The sequence below is a fragment of the Aspergillus stella-maris genome, assembly GCF_047715825.1.
Source record: "Aspergillus stella-maris strain CBS 113639 unplaced genomic scaffold BDV14scaffold_28, whole genome shotgun sequence".
NCBI lineage: Eukaryota > Fungi > Ascomycota > Eurotiomycetes > Eurotiales > Aspergillaceae > Aspergillus > Aspergillus stella-maris.
The window spans coordinates 263256-285598 of record NW_027396822.1 but is presented as its reverse complement, the minus strand read 5'-3'; the positions used below and the strand labels follow the sequence as shown (position 1 = coordinate 285598).

At 51.2% G+C, this 22343-nt stretch overlaps 10 protein-coding genes across 10 annotated transcripts; 4 read left to right on the top strand and 6 right to left on the bottom strand.

Moving 5' to 3' along the window:
• Positions 1–237: 237 nt before the first annotated feature.
• BDV14DRAFT_200345 (putative MFS multidrug transporter) lies at positions 238–2008 on the bottom strand (the record flags this gene model as incomplete). Its single annotated transcript, XM_073773493.1, has 5 exons — positions 238–1141; positions 1220–1549; positions 1604–1677; positions 1735–1756; positions 1827–2008. The coding sequence occupies 5 exons, from the start codon at positions 2006–2008 to the stop codon at positions 238–240; spliced, it is 1512 nt and encodes a 503-aa protein (XP_073628047.1).
• Positions 2009–3114: 1106 nt separating this feature from the next.
• On the bottom strand, positions 3115–4484 carry BDV14DRAFT_200344 (S8 family peptidase; the record flags this gene model as incomplete). The annotated part of the gene is made up of 4 exons (XM_073773492.1): positions 3115–3465; positions 3525–3613; positions 3670–4114; positions 4167–4484. The coding sequence occupies 4 exons, from the start codon at positions 4482–4484 to the stop codon at positions 3115–3117; spliced, it is 1203 nt and encodes a 400-aa protein (XP_073628046.1).
• A 471-nt stretch (positions 4485–4955) lies between these two features.
• On the top strand, positions 4956–6054 carry BDV14DRAFT_173692 (uncharacterized protein). The gene has a single exon (XM_073768774.1). It carries the CDS (start codon positions 5095–5097, stop codon positions 5353–5355), a length of 261 nt encoding a protein of 86 aa, XP_073628045.1. The 5' UTR covers positions 4956–5094; the 3' UTR covers positions 5356–6054.
• A 425-nt stretch (positions 6055–6479) lies between these two features.
• Positions 6480–7848, bottom strand: BDV14DRAFT_173691 (SDR family NAD(P)-dependent oxidoreductase). The gene is made up of 2 exons (XM_073768773.1): positions 7417–7848; positions 6480–7258 (listed from the first exon to the last, which is right to left on the bottom strand). Exons 1-2 carry the CDS (start codon positions 7783–7785, stop codon positions 6701–6703), a joined length of 927 nt encoding a protein of 308 aa, XP_073628044.1. The 5' UTR covers positions 7786–7848; the 3' UTR covers positions 6480–6700.
• A 546-nt stretch (positions 7849–8394) lies between these two features.
• On the top strand, positions 8395–9379 carry BDV14DRAFT_173690 (uncharacterized protein). Its single transcript, XM_073768772.1, has one exon. It carries the CDS (start codon positions 8430–8432, stop codon positions 9273–9275), a length of 846 nt encoding a protein of 281 aa, XP_073628043.1. The 5' UTR covers positions 8395–8429; the 3' UTR covers positions 9276–9379.
• A 178-nt stretch (positions 9380–9557) lies between these two features.
• BDV14DRAFT_208928 (Zn(II)2Cys6 transcription factor) lies at positions 9558–11680 on the bottom strand (the record flags this gene model as incomplete). The annotated part of the gene is made up of 3 exons (XM_073775524.1): positions 10794–11680; positions 10537–10748; positions 9558–10482 (listed from the first exon to the last, which is right to left on the bottom strand). Exons 1-3 carry the CDS (start codon positions 11661–11663, stop codon positions 9558–9560), a joined length of 2007 nt encoding a protein of 668 aa, XP_073628042.1. The 5' UTR covers positions 11664–11680.
• A 382-nt stretch (positions 11681–12062) lies between these two features.
• BDV14DRAFT_208926 (alkaline-phosphatase-like protein) lies at positions 12063–13780 on the bottom strand (the record flags this gene model as incomplete). The annotated part of the gene is made up of 2 exons (XM_073775523.1): positions 12387–13780; positions 12063–12321 (listed from the first exon to the last, which is right to left on the bottom strand). Exons 1-2 carry the CDS (start codon positions 13616–13618, stop codon positions 12063–12065), a joined length of 1491 nt encoding a protein of 496 aa, XP_073628041.1. The 5' UTR covers positions 13619–13780.
• BDV14DRAFT_200339 (uncharacterized protein) lies at positions 13699–15834 on the top strand (the record flags this gene model as incomplete). The annotated part of the gene is made up of 7 exons (XM_073773491.1): positions 13699–13850; positions 13903–13912; positions 14013–14286; positions 14352–14549; positions 14603–15164; positions 15225–15467; positions 15519–15834. The coding sequence occupies 7 exons, from the start codon at positions 13699–13701 to the stop codon at positions 15832–15834; spliced, it is 1755 nt and encodes a 584-aa protein (XP_073628040.1).
• A 370-nt stretch (positions 15835–16204) lies between these two features.
• On the top strand, positions 16205–19119 carry BDV14DRAFT_173681 (IQ calmodulin-binding motif protein). Its single transcript, XM_073768771.1, has 6 exons — positions 16205–16637; positions 16687–16992; positions 17044–17554; positions 17601–17732; positions 17782–18174; positions 18250–19119. The coding sequence occupies exons 1-6, from the start codon at positions 16242–16244 to the stop codon at positions 18522–18524; spliced, it is 2013 nt and encodes a 670-aa protein (XP_073628039.1). The 5' UTR covers positions 16205–16241; the 3' UTR covers positions 18525–19119.
• A 503-nt stretch (positions 19120–19622) lies between these two features.
• BDV14DRAFT_200337 (sugar porter family MFS transporter) lies at positions 19623–21521 on the bottom strand (the record flags this gene model as incomplete). Its single annotated transcript, XM_073773490.1, has 6 exons — positions 19623–19958; positions 20033–20351; positions 20427–20896; positions 20955–21059; positions 21121–21359; positions 21419–21521. The coding sequence occupies 6 exons, from the start codon at positions 21519–21521 to the stop codon at positions 19623–19625; spliced, it is 1572 nt and encodes a 523-aa protein (XP_073628038.1).
• Between the last annotated feature and the right edge of the window lie 822 nt (positions 21522–22343).

Sequence of the window (22343 nt, the reverse complement as noted above, 5' to 3'; positions counted from 1 at the left end):
AGATAGCTAGTGATAATATCTCTTCAAACGTCTATATCTTTTGGAAGCTAAACTAAAGTCAAAGATAAAAAACTCAGGCAACGGAACTGCAATGACAGGTCGCCTGCAAACCTGTACGACAAATAACCACGTGCAAACTCCAAAATATACAACCACCACCCCTTGGCACAAAACGATACCTCTCTTTTCTTTTTCACATGCTATCCGGCTACTCTCCTCCAACCAACGTTTCCAATGCTAGTACCCGTCTTCATCAACACTGTGCTCCTGGTACATATCCAAGCTGTACTTGGCGAATTTGCTCTGTGCACGAATTGTCTCGCCAAAGCGTGAGAACAACGGGGGGACCAAGCAGAACAGAGTGGCAACCGCGGCGAGCAATGAAGCGGCGACGTTATTACCAAGATCTGTGAACATTGGAGCTGACACAAGGGGCAAAATACCGGAAAGAAGCGCTCGGATGAGGCTGAGGGCAGCCAGTCCGCTGGCGGCATAACTGAGGTAGCTGTCTGCGAGATATCCACCTAGAACGTAGTCGATCTCATTGAGCGCATACCCAATGAGTATCAACGCCAGCACAGACACTACCCAGTGCAGGTTTTGAACGGCGGGAGGAATCGTCCAAGCAAAAACCCACAGAGAGCCGGCAAGGACTCCGGAACCGATCCAGAAACCTGTGAGTTTATGCTCCGGTAGAAGGGTGTGACCATGCCTACGGCGTCGCTCAATCAGATGGAAGTCCAGGTACCGCGTCAATAACCCCAGACTTAATCCAGCTCCAATAGCGATGAACGGAAGGCATGCTTGTTTGCTGCTGAACCCAAAGGACTCGTATATCGGAGGCAGAGCCTGGGTGAAAAGGTAAACGAGAGCAGTCGCCACGGCACTCATGACCGAGACAGTGAAGACAATGAGCTCCGTGAAGAAGAGTTTGATGGGACGACCCAGTGCAATACGTACGAATGCTCTGAGATCAGGTGCACTATCCGGGTTCAGACTCTGGAGATAGTCGATCTTGGTGATTTCTCGAAGCTTGGCTACCTCCCGTTCGAGCAGGAGAGCAGGACGAGACTCGCGAATGCCCAGCAGGAGAAGACTTAAAACTCCAGTTACAATGGCCGCGAAGTAGAAAAGCCAGCGCCTGGTAGACTGAAGTTAGCGGACGTCCAGACGACATATAGAATCAAGAGAGCATATAGTCTGGCTCCGATAAACATACCAACCCAGATCAGCGACAGTAAAGGTACCCATGATCGGACCAACAATCAGGCCGAGGTTAGCGACTAGAGCCCAGATCCAGATCATCCAAACACGGTCTCGAGAATTGAACATGTCCTCGACGCTGCCAACAACAATTGTGCTTGGGATGGCCGAGAGGAACCCACTAAGGATTCGACCGAGAACGACGCCTTCGAGAGTCGGTACCGCGGCAATGATAATGCATGAGATGCTGTAAGTGACCGAACTGATAATGTAAAGACGTTTTCTTCCAAAACATTCTGAATATGGTGGCAGAATAATACCCCCGAGAGCTTGCCCTAGCAGATAGCTGCACAAAGGTCAGTATTTCGCTTCTTATTTTATTCATCGACGTTGAACGAACATTGTGACGAAAACGAATATTGACAGTTCCTCGGACAGACCAAACTCTGGTGCTGCAGCATTTGCAGCAGTAGACTAATGCAGTCAGCAAATCTGTCATGCGTGAAGGATCAATCGAAGCAAGGGACCTACACCAGCCGTGCTGACAGCCGTGCTACAAGCATCGTGGAACGTTAGCCTATTGCGCCATCATCAAACTAGAAGAACAACAACGAAAGACATACGTGAAGAATTCGAGAAAGATAAGCAGGGCGATATCATGGACCTTTCGACCAATAGTCCAATTGCGAGGATGCCGCTTATTCCCAACAGCCCATTGAATGTGGTACCCATCAGAGGCTACTCTAAGCCCGTGCTGGGCTAGAGACAGCTGCAGGAATTCCTTGTCGGACTCTAACTGAGACATTTCACGTAACTATATTTTCCGCAATGCCGAGAATTTGAAGGGTGGATAGCGTCACTTTATAGACGGCCGTGGAGTCAAGAAGGGGGTAAGGAGTGTATAGGCTGCCATTGTCTCCGCTGCAGGTCCTTGATAGTGCCTAAAAGTACTCTAGCAAAGTTAGCAGCCGCGAGACAAGGAGGCGAGCGCGAGGAGAAGCAGACAGACAATCGAATGAATGAATGCAAGCAAGGGATGCGATGTGATGCACCTACTGATTGTATGTTGCACCCGAAGCCTTTGTGTAAAAGACAGGCCGCTCTCCAACAGCATTGGCCTCCGGTGAACATTCTGGATGGGCCCTTTTGGGTTCCCGCATTCCAGTGGATGAAACCCAGCGGGAAATTCGCAGAACTGGCCCACAGAGCGACGTGTGCTTGCTGGTAGGTCATGCAGGGAGGTGGATCAGTGGTCAGTACCCAAGTGGAAGAAGTATCCCAGATATATGAGCGGGTAACAGTCGTCCAGCAAATGGCGCTCAACACGGGTAGGCGTCTGTTTGTAAATGGCTCCCTCGTCTCACGGACCAAAACCACGCTAGAACTCCCGAGGGGAACTCAAAAGGTTTATTTGCGGGCGGATCAAGACGCAGGGACCAGGGCAGATGAGTAGGGATAGAGGAGAAATGTGGGCTGGAGAAAGACTGGAGTTACCCAGCGGTTTCCAAGGAAGGATGGAGCCAGGTCACGGGTCTCGTAGCTAGCTCAGCATTCCTCGGGGCCGGTAACTTGGGGAACTACGACGTCACCTTCATCAAGGGACTATGAAAAAAGCTTGGTGTCGACTGCTGCAAATCTTGTTTTGTTCTGTAAAACCGCTGATAAGCGTCTAGGAGTGAATGAAGCTTGCGTACTACTTTCTCCACGATCCTCGGGGAGGGCTGCCGGTCGATCTAACGGGATAGGTTCAGTGTTTAGAGGATAAAAATATGTGCATTCGTAATAACTTAACAGGTCGTCATGGGTCATTACTCTAATTATCCTGTCCGCGTCTTGTCTCTTCTCTTCTCATGTTCAGTTGCCCCCACTGGGCCATCGTCACTTTTATACTCAGGTTGAAACTGTCCACGCTTAGGCGCCGTTGTAGGCAAGTGCGTTGGGGCTGCCAGAAACGTCGGAAAGGACGCCCTCAGTAGCGAGCTCCTTGATGCGGGAGATGACAGCACCAGGGCCGGAGAGACCCTCAAGAGCGATCAAGTACAGGGACAAGCCAACAATGTGGGGAGTGGCCATGGAGGTACCAGAGATGGTGTTGGTAGCAGAGTTGGAGCCGATCCAGGCGGAGAGGATGTCCTCACCGGGGCCGAAAATGTCGACAACACTGCCGTAGTTGGAGAAGTAGGCGCGGGCATTGTCGATGTTGCTAGCAGCGACAGTGAGAGCGTTGGGGGCAGAGGCAGGGCTCGTGGTGGAGGCATCAGACTGGAGTTACACGTTAGTAAGATATCCGCTATGCAATGTGGAAATTTATGAAAACTCACGTTGTCGTTACCAGCCGCAACCACAGTGAGAACACCCTCGTCGTAAGCGCTCTCAACGGCGTTGTTGAAGGCGTAGGAGTATCCACCGCCTGGGAATACAAATTAGCAAGAATGAAACCAATGATAGCTGGAAAATGATACTCACCCAAGCTAAGGTTGATCGCGGAGCTGTCGGCGCGGCCGTTGCTGACAATGTCGTCAACAGCCCAGTTGTAACCGTCGAGAATGATGGAAGTGCTGCTAGATTCGCCCTGGAAGACCTTGACGGAGAGAAGTTCGGCCTCCTTGGAAACACCGTAGGTTGTTCCACCAATGGTGCCAGCAACGTGGGTGCCGTGGCCGACGGAGTCGACATGCTGGCCACCAACGGCGTTGTAGGCAAGGCTGGCACGTCCACCAAACTCCTCGTGGCTGGTGTTGATACCGGTGTCAACGACGTAGGCGTAAGTGCCGGATCCCGCGCTAGTGTCGTAGATGTAGTCGGTGCTCGATTCGCCCTGGTGCGAGATAGCGCCAAGACCCCAAGGAGCGTTGCTCTGAGTGGTTAGGGCAGTGATGTACCAGAGCTGGTCTTCCTCCACGTTGGCGACCTGCGTGACAGTTAACAAACTTCCGCTGGACTGAGTTTTGTAGGGGACAAACATCGACGTTGTTACGGATCTCCTCGATGGTAGCATCGTCGAAAGAACCGGAGTAGGCTGCGAACTTGTTGATTTTGTAGTTCTTCTCAATTCCGGCGTAGTCGCGCTCAGCCAGACCACGGCGCGCCAAGTTGCGCTTGTGGACGTTTGAGGCCCAGGTAGTGTGAGCATCAATCTGCTCGGCCTCAAGACCGGACTTGAACGTAACAATGTACTTTCCGGGGACCTTCTCGGTTGCGCGGGGAGCTTCGATGGGCGCACCAAAGACGGCAGGAAGAAGGGCTCCGAGAAGGAGGATCGAGCGCTTGATCGAATGCATGGCGGGAATCCTGAGGTTCGAATAGACAGAGTCTTGGAGAGATTTTTCGAGGGATTGAAGGGAATTGCTTTGCTGCTTGTCCAGGAAGGAACGACGGGTACAAACGCTCTTCTTATACCTTTCGCCAGCCGTCCATTATCTCCAACTCTGCGTCATTAATATCTTTTATCGCGAATTGACAAGGATCCAAGACTCATAGCTAGAACTCACAGGGTGACATTGCGTCTTCAGACGATTGCATTACTGTGCTCCATTCGGAGACATCGTTATCAGCATGATGGATGCCGTTAGCAGCACGCAAGTAGTGCCTGCGATGATCAGCACAGCACCCAATTGATCTCGAGCTGCTAAAAAAGCAAGATGGATCACCGGGCGAGGGACGAGCCACTGGATTGCGATCACGATGCACCCTGCCCCAACCGTTGCCAATGTCTCTCCTCACATGCGCCTTTAGCGGTGCTCCCCTGGTCCCGCTTGTCCCTGCCCTACGTCTATTTTAGGAAGGTAGTACACCGTCCTTCTGCAGCCGGGCCTAGTGTCCTGTGAAGGAGCCTTGAGAAACCCGAACGACTTCATGATTCGTTGTGAAGTCCCAGTGTGACTCTCTTAGATGCTTGGCAGCTTGACGCGAGATGCGCCGCTGCCCGCATTTCGCACTGTCAGGGGAGGTCTTGGACTCCAAGCCACGGCGGGTTGCCGGGACTTTTCTAGAACGAGGCGGTACGGCCGGAGCTTTTCCCAGCGCAGAGTCGCAGCCCCAGAAAAAAGAGCGCCGATCACTTTGATAGGGTCAAAGTTAAACCACAAACCATCTTCTGGCGAAAACACGGAATGGGTACAAGGTTTGCATGCCTGTGATAAGACCTCCTGAGCCTCTGCACCTGGGAACTACTTTTGGTGCGACATGTAGTTCGCATGTGCCAGAAAAGCACCTTCTGATACCTCCTGGAGGTGGAGGACGGTTGAGCGAGACCTGGAGCTTTTTTGCCTCCTGATCCATGTTAACCCTTATCTTCAATTTTAGCTCTGATAATAGTCGACACGGGCCCCATGCCTAGAGAGCAGCACGAGGCGGGTGGTGACTGGTCGTGTGGTTGGTGGCCAGGGGTCGGATAGCGCCCGCGTTCTCGCAGACCAAGAAGCCAGGAAGTAAGCCAACAGATAGCGATAACCTAGCGAATGAGGGGAAGAGACCAATCACACGGAGCAAGAGCCTGACGGGGATGTGCGCTGGCCGTCCAGGGCCTCGAAGCCAAGTGACAATCGATCTCTTGAACTGCAACCTTGCATCCACTCACGGGTGACTCCGGCGAGGCTTAAAGCTTGGCGTTTATGTCGCAACAAACACAAGCGGGGGTGGATAATCAGTTTATATGATGCAGAGAACACTAAAAACGTGGGTCATGCGAGTGTTAATTGAGCTGATGACAGTAAACGGTCATACATGGAGGGGGAGAAGGAGGATCTGAGGTGGAGGAAGAGCGGAATAAAGCAGCATCTCGTATGATCGATGATCACTCCAGCATCGATAAGCGGAGGCGATAAACTAGACAAAGTGGAGGAAAGGAGGTGAAGCGTGAAGAGTCTGGAGGAGGGGAAAGGCCAGAGCAAAGGAAGGGAAAGGAAGGGGAAGGATTCTGGGCTTGCAGATCCCTGTCCACTGTAATTCCTGCCTTGGCACTCTACACTCTACAGTACACTAAACTAACACTACCGTCCTTCCACTCAAGGTCTAGGCGTGATTTCCACTATCGATGAAGTGATAACATCTTGTTGAACCCCAGCCAATCATTCTATTGAGTCTACCATCGACTTCGCATTAGCCCGCGATTTTAAATCGTGTTAATCGCGCCCGAGGCTACCCAAGACGGCCCTGATAACGGTTCCGGTAAAGCCTCACGCCTAACGTCGGCAGGCGCCGAAGCTCTTCATGGAATCCTGAGCTGGGCATGCTATACGACGCGCCCGATCTCACAAGCACCTTGCAGACTTCCATCATATCTCGTCAGTCCAGTCGAAGATTAGAAATGCATTCTCTGAAGAGGTACCTGCAGCGCCAACAAATCCGCTACTCCAACTCAATGTAACTTCATCAAAAATCCAAGACATCAATTAAAGGCGGTTGATAGATGAAATATGGAAGTACTGGTACATCCGACAACAATTGATCACACCACATGCATGTGTATATGCACGAAATACTGTACGGCATACACTTACACCGCCCTCCGCCTCTTCGCGTCCTCCTGAATTGCCTTCTCTGCCTCCCCCTTCCATTTCGCATCCCACCTCGACAGCGCAGGCCTATCCTCCAGGATATCCTCAGTCCCCCACTTCATCCTCGCCTGGTCCAGTGCCCGGTCAACATCATCATCCGGGCAAATCACGTAGAATGAACCTCTTTCCAATGCTTTCTCAAGTTCCTCCGCAACCTGGCTAGGCGCCCACGCACCATTCGGCTTCTTGGTCTCCTTCTCATCCGTTGGCCCTACGTTTCCTGAGAGACCAGTGAACGTCCAACCAGGAACAAGCAAATGAGCTGATATATGCGCCGTTGCCTCGTCCGAGCGAAGATCGTGCGCGAGATGCTCGGTCAATATCTTGATTGCGCCCTTTGTGGAGTTATACGCTGGGTTCCCGGCGCCAGGGGGGTTCGTGATTCCCTGCTTTGAGCCCGTGATGACGATGCTCTTAGGTGACTTATCACCCGCCTTGATGAGGGGGAGGAGCGCGCTGATCCCATTAATGGGCCCGAAGACGTTTGTGTCGAAGGTCTGTTAACGGCAGCAAGAAGAAACAGTCAGTTAGCTAGCGAACAAGAACGTCGGTCTGACCTACATATACACGTGCATATGCGCACAGTATATGGCAGCGGATGCGGGATGTCTCATGTATATGCGGTTTGGGTAAATATAGAAAAATGACCTCTCACCTCCCGCCAGTACTCCACATTCCCGCTCCAGGGATCACCACTACCATTCGCACCCTTAGGCTTCGTCATCCGCGCCGCATTAAGCAGGACAAGATCCAGCGACGGGAACGTATCCTTTACTTTCGCAGCAACATTATCCCAAGCCGCTTTATCACCAACATCAATTGTAAACGTCTCTGTCTTGAGCGATGTATCCGACGAACCGGACTTCGTTAAAGCTTCCTTCGCTCTCGGGAGATTCGTCGCGTCGATGTCGAGCAGGGCAAGGTGCATTCCTTTACTGCGACAGAGCTTAGCGAATGCGAAACCGATGCCCGACGCTGCGCCGGTTATTAGGGCGGTTTTCTGGCTTTGGAGGACCGCGGCCATTATTTCGTCTTTTCGTTGCTCGATCAAATTGTGAGTTTGAGATACGGTGGTCAAGAATCAAGCTACCCAGGCGGAAGAGCTACGAGGTCGCCGCGGCAGGCATTTGTAGGCAGTGAGGGGATTGCGGAAATAGCGGGTTTAAGGATGGTAGGTGTAAGCGCTCGAATCAGATCGCCCTGAGCGGGTAATTTGGGTGCTTATTGTGGGGAGCTTGAGGATAAATGCAGATTGCTTATGAAAGCAATGGATACAGGAATGGCATTACAAATATCGTCAGCAAGAAGATCGTGAGTGCTTAAAGATGCCTTTGAGGTTCACCGAGGGGTCCATCGCATGTATCCGTTGTTGTGGTAGCTACCCCTCATGCCCCTCATTAGCAACTGCTGGCATCTGTGGCCCCATGAGGCTTCTTGAGCTTAACAGATAGAATAGCAACGTGCATAAAGCTATCCTTATCGATTTAGACCCTCCTCTGAAGAGCCTTTGAAAAACCCTGTATCTATCTGATTGTTCGATCGCTATGCACCTCCGGAATGTGACATCATGCAAAGTATAAAGTTGCTCCGCAGAATTCCAGACCACACAAAATTCGCCGGGCTGACGTCTGCATGAGCTGGCAATAAAAGGGATTCAGGCGCATCAAGATGTCCGATAATCTTTCACCTCATCACTGTTCTCAGCGACATCGACAAATGTCAAGCAAACTCCCATTTACTTGCGCCCTTGTGACCGGAGGCGGCGGCGGTATCGGAAAAGCACTCTCATCGTACCTGATTTCGAAAGGCATCAAGGTCCTCATCGCCGGACGCACAGAGTCGAACCTCAAATCGACGTCGAGTGAAATCGGCGCAGCGGGCTACTATGTCCTCGATACGGGAGAGACAGCCAAATTCCCGGAGTTCATCTCCCGCTTGACGAAAGAGCACCCAGACCTAGACTGCATAATCAACAACGCAGGCGTTCAACGACCACTCGAGGTCTTCAAGACGCCAACTGCAGAGTTCCTCCAGAAAGCGGATCAAGAAATCGACATCAACATTCGTGGACCGATGCATCTAGCTCTTGGATTGCTGGAGCACTTCAAGTCGAAACCATCCGCCGCAGTCATCAACGTATCGTCTGTGCTTGGATTTATTCCCTTCTCAGTCATCAACCCTTGCTATAACGCGACCAAGGCGTGGGTGCACTTCTGGACTGTGAACCTGCGGACGCAGATCGAGTATGCGGGATTGAAGGATAAGATCAAGGTGATCGAGATCGCTCCGCCGGGAGTGGAGACAGATTTGCATCGTGAACGAGAAGACCCGGATGACAATAAGAAGAAGAACAACCCGAATTTCTTGACTATCGACGAGTTTATGACTGAGGTATCGCAACAATTGGAGGCTGGAGAGGAGATGATCGGAGCTGGGCCAGGTCAAAAGTTCGTGAAGAAATGGTATGCTGAATTTGGGGAGCCATATAGCAAGGCGACGGCAAAGAAGTCTTGATCGGGGGATATGGTGATTGCTCGCTGAATTTGGGTGCCAGAAATTGGATAATGTATTAAGATGAAGCAAATCTGACAGTTGGCTTATGAAATGAGAAAAACTTTGGCATAGGCGGCTGACCCTTGTAGATAGTAGAATGCTCTTCTTGCAAGCAAGACACCGTCCGGACGGCATACGACGAAGGAGGCAGAGGTCACATGCCCTGAACGCGCTCCTTCCTCGCTCTCAAATGGAGCACAGCTGCTATCACCGAGGGTGCCTCGACCAATGCCCTGGAAATAGCTACAAGAACGATAGATCAAGCTGAGGGTCATAATAGCCATTCAGCTGCATGTTGAATGGGTCGAACACAAACATGTCAGAAAGTGCAGGTTCGCCCGATTCCTCTTCCCTCCGCTGCCTGTCTAACACACCCGTACTAGTTTTAGGATACAACGATGCTTCCACTTCCCTGTCATGGGAATCCCGGTTGAGCCGTTGACCTTCTGTTACTTCAATGTCCGTGCTTCCGTCAGCAGCATCTCGATCCCTATACAACTGTGTCAATATCGTGTGGCTTGATGCCAAATGCTCTCGTTCAACTGCATGTGATCTTGTGGAGGTTTGAGGAGCGGGCTCTCGCCCGAGCGCGCGGATTAGGCGCTCGCAATCCTTGAGACATCGGATAGCACTGGCATACTCCCACCGCAAAGGAGCTGCAAGTTGTAGCGCCTCGCTAAGCCGCTTCTTGAGGGACGCGATACTGATATCCCCATCCCCTGTCAGCAAGTGAGGCAGATGATGCAGAATTTGGGTCACCTGGTATATCGAAACGGCTAGAAATTCATCGCCAAAATACTCGTGCGACTCGAGGGCATACAGATCGGACCACAGCCGACAGAGGCGGACGGCCATGGATAGACAAGTTCTCTGGCAATACTGGATAAAATCTGGAGGAGTCCGGTCGAGTGCCTTTTTCGACGCGGACTCGAGGATTCCAGGTACGCAAAAGCGATGAAGATCACAGTGACACAGCATCCACAGCGCGTGAAGGCCAACATAAGCGCTAGCCTCACGAGAATGGCCCATTACGGCGAATCTTTGGGGAGTGAGCTTGAGCTCAGCTGGGAGGCTCTGCTCAAATGCGATCAGTTCCAGCTGAAGGTCCTCCATTGCAGCGCGGCTCTCTGCTGGGCTGCTGCCTTTTCTTCGGACGCCTTTTGTATACCTGCCTATTGTCAGCTAAGGCTTGCTTTTAAATACGGAACTACAGGGAACGAACTTGAGGATTCTATCTCTAATTGCAAGAAGAACGAGCTTGGAAGCGTGCGCGTCTATACCACCACCGGAAATGGAAGCAGTGTCGTTGAAGAAAGCGGCCCTCGAGGGAATCCCCGTCTCAAAACTTCGCTCGTCACAGGGCAAGCGAATGTGTATCCTTCCGATAGGACAAACAGTCAAGTCTTCCATGCCGCCAGAGTACAAGCGATCTAGCTGGTATATCGCCCACATGAGGCGTCTGCTCGATTATTGCCTAACAGGATCTGGGTCATCCTCGTGCTCATAGTTCAGTCGCAGCGTGAAGGCTGAGCGAGCGGCAATAGCCAGAAGGCTCCAAGCATCCGAGAAGTTGCCGGCTTGGAATCGAAACCGCAGCAGAATCACAAGAATACTCAAGTGTTCTACCGACTGTCGCCCTATTCTTTTGAAGGCATCGTCCTGCACCTCTTGAATCCAAGTTCCAGCGGTTGCCCGTCCTTCCGACCGCGTATCGCCGAGGAATAGGCCAAATGCCACCATGCACTTGAGCAAGTTCGGATCCAGCTCGCCTGTACTCCATTTGGCTAATATACTTGGTTTGTGAAGAAACGCGGGAAGTGTTCTGCTTGCTCCTTCGAAGTAAACATCGAGATAGCGCCTTGCCGTTGCCTTGTCTAGTGGCCAAACCGACGTGCCAGAGACAATACTGGTAGACGTGTTGGGCGTTGGTGTGTTTGCTGGCTCGTCGACACTGCTACGATAATTGGTTTCTGATCTTGTGAGGTCGCAATCCAAGCCCTTGGAAGCACATCTTTCACAAGGACTTATCCCGGAACACCGTGCTTTCACGATTCGACAGGCGTTGCATGCTTGGCGGGTCCTCTTTCTCTTTGTTCCTGCTTCCGCATAGCCCGAAAAGTCTCTGACTCCAGAGATAGGGCTCGCTGACCTCCTGTCATAGGAACATCGCAGATGAAGGCGCGTACACGCACTACAGACTGGTTGATTGCGGTCGCATTTGACCTTTCTGGAGCGACAGGAATTGCAAGCTGACGATGCGACCACGGTGCGAGATTGATCATATTGAGCAGGGCTTGCCTCACGAGAAGGGTCCACACCGTCAGTGATCTTTCTAGAGGATGAGGCCATGGATGTGGTTTGGGAAGGTGCAAGGGGTGCTGCCGGGTGTCGGCGGAAAGAGCCCGGGTCGGGGCGCGTGTCACCTGCTGGGCCGACCGACGATTTGCGTGCGAACCCATCTCGATGGCGACAGCACACTAGCGCATGTTGCGATTCGAAACAGAGACTAGAACGTCCACGCAAGCGAACCGATCGTGGATTGGGAAAAGGCCGTTACGAGAGATCAATACATACTGCGCAAGCCATCTGAACATTCTCTTAAGGTGCTGTGCAGATTCTAGGTATGCGCGGCCGTTGAACGATGAAGCTATCTTGAAGCTGAGCTGATATGCACCTAAAGACTACTGTCGGCTCAAATTTGATAACGGCACGAAACAACGGCATAACTTTGATATTTCGTACAAATGGTTAGCTGGAATTGCGGAGACGCTCCTCCATCTGCTCTTTTGGACTCTGCAGATTGACCTGGGGAAACCGGTTGTCCTTCTGCCACGGCAGAAAATCGCTTCCACCAACAAGCCAGCGAAGGACCTCCTTTTCGTACTTGCTCACTAGGTCGCGGTACTCAGGTTCACCGGCAAGGTTGTGCAACTCGTGCGGATCAGCAGCCCGGTCGTACAGTTCTGCGGGTTCGTACAGCCGGTAGATGTAGGCATATTTTTCATCCCTGAGGGAGATTGCCTCCCAACGAGTGTGGTATCCTCGTGCTGCAAACCAGCCTTGATGTCGTACGGATATGGCGCCTGCTCAAGCAAAGGTTCCTCTGATGCCAGGAAGTCTCCCTCTGAGAATGCATACTTTTTGTGCTCGGTTACATCATTGACGAGGACGGGTATCCATGATTTGCCGTTGTGAGGAAAGTGCTCGCCGATACCTGAGAGTTCAAGCATCGTGGGAACGAGATCTACCATTTCCGTCATGGCGTCGACTGTTTTGTCTTCAGGGAGTCCAGCACCTCCTATGATTAGAGGTTCCCGTACAAGTGTCTCCGACAGCCCAGATGGCCATTTCTCAATGAGTCCATGGTCTCCCAGATACTCGCCATGATCAGTGAAGAACATGGTTACTGTATCTTTCCAGAGTCCTAGGTCATCCACCTTCTTCAAAACACGACCAAATTGATCGTCCAGACGCGTGATCATTCCATAGTATGTGGCTTTGATCTCTTTCCAGACCTTGTCAGTTGCGCGGTCTGTTCCGTACCTCTCCCGAATGGTTTTCATATAACGAGGCTCGTAGCCCGTTTTCTTGTCCGGTGTTGAGACAACACTAGACATCTGCGAGCGGTCGTACATGGAAAAGTAAGGTTCCTCAACCTGGAACGGGCAGTGCGGGAAAATAAGTGGCATGAAAAGTACCCACGGTTTGTCACTTGGCGGGCATTCGAGCCACTTCAAAGCTGATCGCACCACAGCGTCGTCGTAATCAAGAGCCTCGTTGGCGTTTCGAAGGCCCTTATAGAATAATCGACCCCAGATGTCTTCTTTGGGAACACTTTTGTTGCCGCCTCCTGCAAACTTGGGCATAAACTCTGGCGTCTCCAGGAACCCATATTCGGATACACTCATCTCAGTGACGGTCGGGGCGAACGTATCGCCACGGGGCGCCAGACAAGCAACATGATATCCGTTCTTTTTCATGATACGCAAGATATTGGGCTCCCATGGCTTGATGAGGTTTTCAAGGCTGCGATGTCCGCTGACGTGGGGATAGCAGCCCGTGAACATGCTGCATCTTGACTGCGAACAAACAGATGCTTGAGTAAAGCAGTTGGTGAAAAGAGTGCCACGGCGACGGAAGGCGTCAATGTTTGGCGTTTGAACTTCGCTTGCATCTTTCGTACATCCAAGCGAGTCGTACCTCAGCTGATCTGGCATGAAAATGACATAGTTCGGCCTATCTCCGCCATTCTTGGACGACACCTTGAGCGGGAGCGGTTTGGGCGGAAGTGAATATGATGCCATTTAGAGAATTGATTGTCAAACGAGTCGAGAACTGACTGGAACAAATGAAGAGAGGAATCGTGCTTTTCAAATTATATAACATGGCCGAGCTCAGTCAGATTTCGACCTACGAGCTGTATACCGACCCGGATGGGGCACCGGAAAGCCCCCGGCATGGACCGGATCTCGGTGTGGATCTCTCCTCGAGTGCCAGTCAACTTGAGCTTCCCCGGGTTTTGGGTGCAGTTTTCCCGTTCGCATACCTCCTTTGGACTTGGAGTGGAGTGACTGACCTCGTGCTACAGGATTGAGACAGTATGCACTTAAAGTCGGCTCGATGGCACTGGTACAACGCTGCTCACTCAAAGCCTCCGCGGTCTACTGTTTCCGAGAAGATTGGTTATACACTGCATAGCTCGACGTTAGTGGAGATATCGTCGTCCTCTTTACAATGGAACTCATCTCTGAGAAAGCTCAGTACTTCAACCGGACGCTTTTGCTGTCCGTCGTCGTTATCGCCGTGTCAACGTTCAACTATGGCTTCGACAACCAGGCCTTTGCCACGACCCAGTCTATGGAGGCCTTCACCAGGCACTTTGGCGAGTACTACGAAAGCACAGATACCTACGAACTCAATTCCCAATGGCTATCACTCTTCAACAGTCTCAACTACATTGGGTTTGCAGCCGGTACGTTGTCACCACCCTGACCCCGTGGGACTTCACTTCCTAACAGTTTTTCTCTTCTTGGCTAGGTGTCCTCATTGGTAGCTTTATCTCAGCGCGGCTCGGTCGGCGATGGTGTATGTTCATCATGAGTGTCTACGCCCTTGTTTCGGCAACGATTACTGTCACCTCAAATTCAAACGATCAGATAATGACCGGGCGTATCCTGAACTACGTCTATGTAGGAATGGAACTTGCCGTAGTGCCAGTCTTCCAGTCAGAAATCGGTATGTCATCTTCCTTGTCATCACAAAGATTGCTGCTTACAATAGTCACATAGTTCCCGCTCCTGTTCGCGCTTTCGTCGTCGGATCATACCAGCTCAGCCTTACATTGGGGGGCGTAGTGATCAACGCTACTTGCTACGGTACGAGTCATATCAGCGACAATCGGTCGTGGCGCATACCCCTCGGGCTTTTCTACATTGTTCCTTCTATTATTGCTGTGTCGATCTTCTTCCTCCCTGAGTCCCCGAGATGGCTACTTCAGCAGAACCGAGTGGAAGAAGCAAAGCAAAGCCTACGAGAGTTTCGCGCAGGAGCTTTCGCAGAGGAGCAAATCAACAATGAGTTTAAAGAACTGGAGTTCGCCCTGGAGAATGAGGTAGAGCAGGGAAATTTCATTGAACTATTCCAGGGCACCAACCTTAAGCGCACGCTCATAGTTGTTCTTGTCAACTTCTTCCAGCAGGCAACTGGCCAAGCCTTTACGTCTCAGTATGGAGGGGTCTATGTTCGATCGCTGAAGATCTTCAACCCTCAGCTGTTCACGCTGATGTCAAGTTGCATCTCGGCGGCTGTCCAGATCGTTATACTATTCATGGCCGATAAGACAGGAAGACGGTAGGTTGCCGTGTTATCTTCTGCCTAAAGCATCTCGTTAGCTATACTAACTACTATCAGAACGTTACTTATGCTATCAGCCGTGATCATGATGGGTGGGCTCATGGCTATGGGTGGCTTGGGTGTAGATGAGCCGGTCACAATTCCAAGGATGAAGGGCGTAATTTCACTGATGGTTGTCTTTGGGGTTGGCTTCGCCAGTGGTTGGGGCCCGCTGACATACGTGCTGACGACGGAGATTACCTCGCTCCGATTGCGCGACCATACGTCTCGTCTGGGATTTGCCGTTAACGTCTGTTTCAAGTAAGCGCAGCCATTGGATTCGAAGTTTCTTGCCCTAATTCTGATTTCTAGTTTTGCCGTGAATTTCTCCGTCCCATATCTTGTCTTCGAGAACGAGGTAGGGCTAGGTAGCAAGGTGGGATTCATATTTGGCTCCGTTGCGTTCCTGGCCCTTGTCTTCACATACTTTTGCGTACCCGAGTGCAAGGGGAAGACGCTGGAGCAAGTTGATTGGTTGTTTAACAACGGCGTTCGACTGCGCGACTTTGGGAAGACTGATGCGTCGGGTATGCTGGACGGAGGTGTTGTCGGGGTGAAGGACAGCGACATTGAGGCTGCGCCATCCAAGACCAGGAGTAAAACTCACAGCCACGTGGTAGAGGGATAAACCGAGGAAGGTTCCGGGCCTTCCGCGGATGGCTTTCTTGGGCTACGTCAGTCTTCTATAAATTGCTTTATCTCCCCTTCCAGGCTCGTTATGGATCCAAAGTATGATAGCGGAGTATGGGAGTACGCAGCACCAGCCTGTTGCAGAACCATGCGGTCATAGCTAAGCTTTGAACAACCCACAATTTAAGTATTGTTGATAATAAAAACCTCAATCAGCCCTACAAGGAGTGTCCTCCCCACCGTGCTAATCGTGGGTATACTGGTGCCTAGCCCAGTGATGTCATCTTGGCCAAGCGTCATGTGTTTGCAGTCAACCAGAGCAGGAACTCGCAGGGCCGCTGCACAAATCCCGTAAGCAAAACAAATATCTACCCCTTTCACCACCCCATTTAATTCAATCTGATTATGCCCTCCATCAAGGATGCAGCTGTTGCAATCCTCTTTGTCTTCTCCCTACTCATACTAAACCATTCCTCGAAGCACCATAGACACCGCAAACAAAAGCCCCCGAAAATGGTAACCAACACCGTGTACAATCTTTGTCATGGCGACCACACTGTCTCTTCGGAGCTTGCGGCGGATACGTCGAAGCAGCCGTATAAGGTCTTCAAGGAGTTGTTTGAGAAGGCTGAGCGTAGGAAGTCTGATGAGAGGAAGAGTCCAACGTCTACTTCCAACTCCAATTCCAACTCTAGCAGCAGCAGCAGCAGCGACGATGAGGATGTCGATGCTGGTGAGCTGCGCAGGGCGAGGGAGTGTGGGGATTGGGGGGATGCTGAGCCGAGTAGGTTGTTTTTGAAGGTACTCACACTCTTCAAAATAATGTGCACTTTTATTTATCATGCTGCAGATATACCACGATGCCATCGCAACACTACACAAGAACCCGCTTGGCGGAGTTGTCTCACCGCCGCTCATAGGAAGTAATGGGGTTCTTCCGCTGACGATTGTGGCTCCGCTGCCTGATCTTTGCCGGCATATGGCGAATTGCATTGTGCGCGCTGAGAAGGAGGTTTTTCTTGCTACGAACTATTGGATCTTTTCTGATGCATCGACGCTTATTACGAATGCGCTGAGAGAACTTTCGAGGCGAGCGGGTGAGAGAGGAGAGAAGGTTGTTGTTAAGGTTCTTTATGATCGGGGGGATCCCAGGCAGGTAAGCACTTAGTCTAGATGCGAGAATTGATCTATGGAGCTAATAATCTAGGTTTGGGATAATCGCCTAAATGTCGACGAAAGAAGATACGTAGCTGGGAAAGTCCATCTCCCGTCATCAGAAGAGATCCCGCATCTGGATATGCAGGTGATCAACTACCATCGGCCAATATTCGGAACATTCCACGCCAAGTTCATGATTGTGGATCGGCGAATCGGGCTCGTACAGAGCAGCAATATCCAGGACAACGATAACCTGGAGATGATGGTCCGTGTTGAAGGAGCGATCGTGGATTCATTATACGACAGTGCGTTGATTTCTTGGGGGAAAGCATTGAAGCCGCCTTTGCCTATGCGAGATTCACCTGCTAAGGATGCGCCGGTTTCAAGCTTTCGGGAAACCATTACAGATGAATGTCATGAGGAGGATGCGGAGCTCAAAATGCTTACTATACAAGAGGAGCACTACGATACAGATGTTAAGGCTGAGACGAGACGGATGAATGGGCTGCTCAACCCGCAAAATGGAGAGTCACGAACGAGGCCTGTGACTCGGCTACTCAGTATGTCTGTTCTATCTATCGTGTTCTGCTTTACTAACTGCTGTAGACCATACGAAACAACCTTCAACTACTGGCGATGCTCCCGATGAGGACCAAGAGGTTCAGATGGAGCCGTACATCCTCCATCCCCAGCACAAACCATTCCCATTGGCTCTAGTAAATAGAGAGCCATATGGATGTAAGATAACCCTGACTCAATATTCCTTGCACGAGACTAAGTTCAGTAGCACCCGACCACACAAGTACAGTGGTCCCGCAAAACGCCGCATTTCTCGCGGCAATCGAACATGCCGAACACTCAATCTTTATCCAAACACCAAACATGAACGCTGAACCACTTCTCGAGCCACTACTAGGCGCCGTGCGTCGCGGAGTAACAGTCACCTGCTATCTCTGTTTAGGCTACAATGACGCTGGCCAACTCCTCCCTTTCCAAAACGGAACCAACGAAATGATCTCGAACCGCCTCTACAGCTCCCTCGCCACCGACGCCGAACGATCACGACTGCGGATACACAACTACGTCGCAAAAGACCAGACCCGACCTATACACAACAAATTCAAGAAACGCAGCTGCCATATCAAACTCATGATCATCGACGAGGCGGTCGCTATACAAGGTACTGTACCCACCATAGCCCTAGCCCTATTTCCCGTTATTCATCTAGACAAAGCCCTAACAACATAAACCTCAGGCAACGGCAACCTCGATACGCAATCCTACTACCACAGCCAAGAAGTGAACCTTCTTCTCGACTCTCCGCTCATCTGCCGCTCTTGGATCGACGCCGTCAATCGGAATCAGAATACAGCCAAGTATGGTCTTGTTAGTCCTGACGATGGATGCTGGCATGATCCAGTCACTGGCGAGATGGCCGAGGGGGCGCTGGGTCTGGACCCGGGGAAGTTTAGTTGGGCGAGGGGGGCTGTGGGTGTTGTGCAGAGGGTTAGAGGGACAGGTGGCTTCTAGTCTGATTTGGTTGATGGTATTATATATCTACTGGAAAGGACATGTTATGCAGTACGATGCGGTACGAATGTATGGACATGGCGTAGGCAATTATCCTTGTCTCCTATCGGCGTTAGAGCGAGTGTATTATCTAGAGCCCGGGCGCGTAATAGAGGCTATCCATGAGAATCTAGAATATCATCACTATTAGTGCTACTAAGCATTTGGTCTCGAAGATATTGCTGAGTAACCTTCTAGGTATCCCGTCTAGTATACCTCTACGGATACCCCCTAGACTTAATGCCCCGTTGCCTGGTACCTTAGGGAAGTACCCTTATGCCCAAGAAAACTACGCCAAAAACGCGCGAGGGCCCCTCTGAAGAGACCCAGACTCACGAAGAACGGAAATCTCAATGGCTACAAGACTTTGGAGGTGAAGGGGAAGAGGAAGGGAGAGTCGGAAAGAGGTTGACAAAGCTGGAAGGTAAGCCTTCTGGCATGTCCCCGGATGGAGGAAGCATGGAAGGGTATGGTGGCATGGCGACGGGTTACTCATCTGAGTCGGAAGATACCCATGAGTTCGAGGTGTGCAACAAGTAATGTGATATAAATGCTGCATATTTTTTTTTCTTTTCCAGTGCTTTTCATCTCAGGAGTTTGATATATGTGATTCTGTGGACTTGTATAGATTTAGGTGACCAGGTCGCTCCTTCCTTCTTAGCAGGAAGTCGTGCCTTCCTCAACTAAGGGAACTCGTCGTCAGTTGGGGAAGGTGCGATCCTAAAATTACCTACTGGGCAGGAACGATTAATATTGTGGCGGGGTATGGTTGCCCATTCCGTGGTTGGTAAACGATCTATAGGTAGGTCCATTTGTCCCCCGGCCGTGTCATATGCAAGGAGCGTGGCCATCAACCAGTCTCCCCAAAGCAAGTAATCAATTCAATGAACGTAAACTATGTACAAGTCATCAAACCATAAAGCATAAGTAGCCCCAATATACCCCGTCTCCCACAGAGTCCAAGTCCAAGGCCTATATCCATTCACCCACCTGCCTACTACCCCTCCCCCCAAGCGACCCCTACCAGATACCACGCCAATCTGTACCAAGATTAGTGCCCTAAACCCTCTCAGCATGAACAACAGCACCCCCCTTCTCCCCATCACTCTTCTCCAAAGAACTAACCCCCACCGAACTCGGCGCCCCAAACAACGCATCCATCTCCTCAAGCGTCTTTCCCTTCGTCTCGGGAATAAAGAAGTAAGCCCAGAAGCCCATGAGGATCATCAGAGCCGCAAAGAAGAAGTATGTTCCGTACCCGAGAGAAGTAATCATATACGGCGTTGTGCGGGAGATAATGAATGACCAGAGCCATTGGTCGGCTGTTGTTATGGACACGCAGAGCATGCGGATATCGATGGGGAAGATCTCGGAGCAGATTACCCATGTTATGCCCTGGCATCACATACACTTTAGTATCTAGGTTGTCCAGGACAGGGAGGGAAGGAAAAGTATGGAAGGGAACCAACCTGCCAAGTCGCACAATAAATCAACCCATAAAGATAAACACACACCATGGCAATATACCCCCAAGCATCCTGCACCGTATCCCCCCTCGCCGACGTCCCCGTAGGGTCCCTCTCAAAGACATAGCCGCCAATATACCACATTGGCAGCGAACCGATGAAAGCGCCGTAGATGAGGCCGCTGCGGCGCCCGACTTTTTCGACGAGCCAGACGCTGAATATTATCATTCCTAGGGTCTTGGCGATGCCGTAGAAGCCTGTTGCGAAGAGCTTTGTGTCGGTGCTGTTTATGCCGAGAGTTTCGAAGATTCGGGGAGAGTAGCTGCCGCTATATATTAGTATTTACAGACTTTCGGGAAAGGGAAGGGGAAATTAGGGCAGGGTAGGGTAATCATACTAAGTAATAATATTGACCCCCGTCAAATTCTGAAACGCCATCAGCAACAACCCAATCCCAATCCGATTCCTCGTTCCCTTCTGCCACATCCGCTGCAAATAAAACCACGGGTCATATTTACTTCCAGACGGAACAATATCATACGACAACTGCTCCCTTATTTGCTGCAGTTCACCCTGGATAAATGGATGATCGGCCGGTAACTGGCGCGCCCAGACGAGGCTCTTCTCTGCTTCATCCCACCGGTCCTTCTTCGCGTACCATCTGGGCGTGTCGGGGCAGAAGAAGATTCCTGCGAGCAGGAGGCCGCCCGGGAGGAGTTGGATTCCGAGTGGGATCTGCCATTGTGCCATACGTGTTGATGAGACGGTGCGGTTTATGGCGTAGTTGATCCAGAAGCCGAGCATGCCACCTCCTTGCGAGCATATTTCGAATATTCCTACTAGGCGGCCGCGGATGGAGGCGGGGGACTGTACAGTAGTCTGTTAGTTCTTTTGCACAAAAGGGTTATGGTCTTGGTGTGTTTACCATCTCTGCAATGTAGACTGGGACTTGGAGTGATACTGCTCCGATGCCGAAGCCTGCGATGGCGCGGCCGCCGTAGATGATCCCTAGGTGGCCTGATGCGCCGGTCTTAGGAAGTTAGTCTTACGATTCTGTGTTCATTCCCATGGTAATGGATAATGCTGCTTACCATCAACGCACCCCCGACGCAGAAAACGCAAATGGCCATGACAATGGCATTGCGTCGCCCAAACCTCTCTCCAAGAGGGAAGGTGAGCAGCGACCCAAAGAAACAACCTGCTTGGAAAGTCGAGACGATGTTCCCCTCCAGTGTATCTGTTTCAGTCTCCGAAGCATTAACCAGGCCAAAGTGATGACGAAATGAGTCCAGTGCCATAGTGCCGCCGATAACGCTGGTATCGTAGCCCACTGTAGGCAATCATGTTAGCTCAACTAGCCTTGTATAAAGTGGTAAATAATAAACTTACTGGCAATAGCGCCCATACTAACAATGCACGTAATCAGATGGATACGCCAGTTTCGCACCTCGGGCGGGTCATTGCTGTTGTTGGCGTGCAGACTGAAGCCCATGATGCCGGTTGTTTGCTTTCCAGGCGCAAGGCAGACTCAACAAGGCAGAATGCGATGCAGGCAATCTGATCTGCCTTCAACCCTGTATAGATGACAAGCCTTGCAATGGAATTCGCAGCCTTGTGGAGGAGGCTGTGCAGGTTATATCTCCGAGCATGGCATCTCCACAGCGGTGGATATCTTCTACCCCGCAACCCCAGGTTATCGGATAATCGAAATGGCCACTGGTCCCCGCAGATTCACTGGAGAGGCATCAGACCATCAACGGCAAATGACAGGAAAAGCATGCATGCGCGGTTCTTGGTCCGCGGCTTGGCTCCATTGGGGACCAATGTTGGGTCTTACAAGCCAAGATGATATGCGGACTTGGCCCGAAGGGTCTCGCATTTAGAGTTATGACAATCGAGCCCAGGACAGTTTAGATCGGTTGAATTGAAAGACGTGAAGACGCCACCGTATGGAATAATGGGAACCGAAGGTGCAATAAATCCCGTGGTGCGAAAGAAGAGTAGGAAGCGGTCCGCTCCTAGCACACTTGGTGATTCCTTTGCTGCTCTCAACCAACCACGTTCTTTTCCTGGCCGCAGTCTTCTTCATACGTCTCTCGTATATGTATAATAGGGCGGCATTCTCTCCACGGTCTCAACAACGGATTCATTTTCCCGTAGTAGTGTACAGAGTTGGAGAAGGGGAAGCGGAAACGCCTTGAGAAAGCCACGGAGAAAGTTGACACTGACGAGTCCTGAAACTGAAGCGGGGATGTATAGAGGATCAGAGGCATGGTAGATACTTGTCTTGCCTTGGGGTTCTGAATGTCTTGGG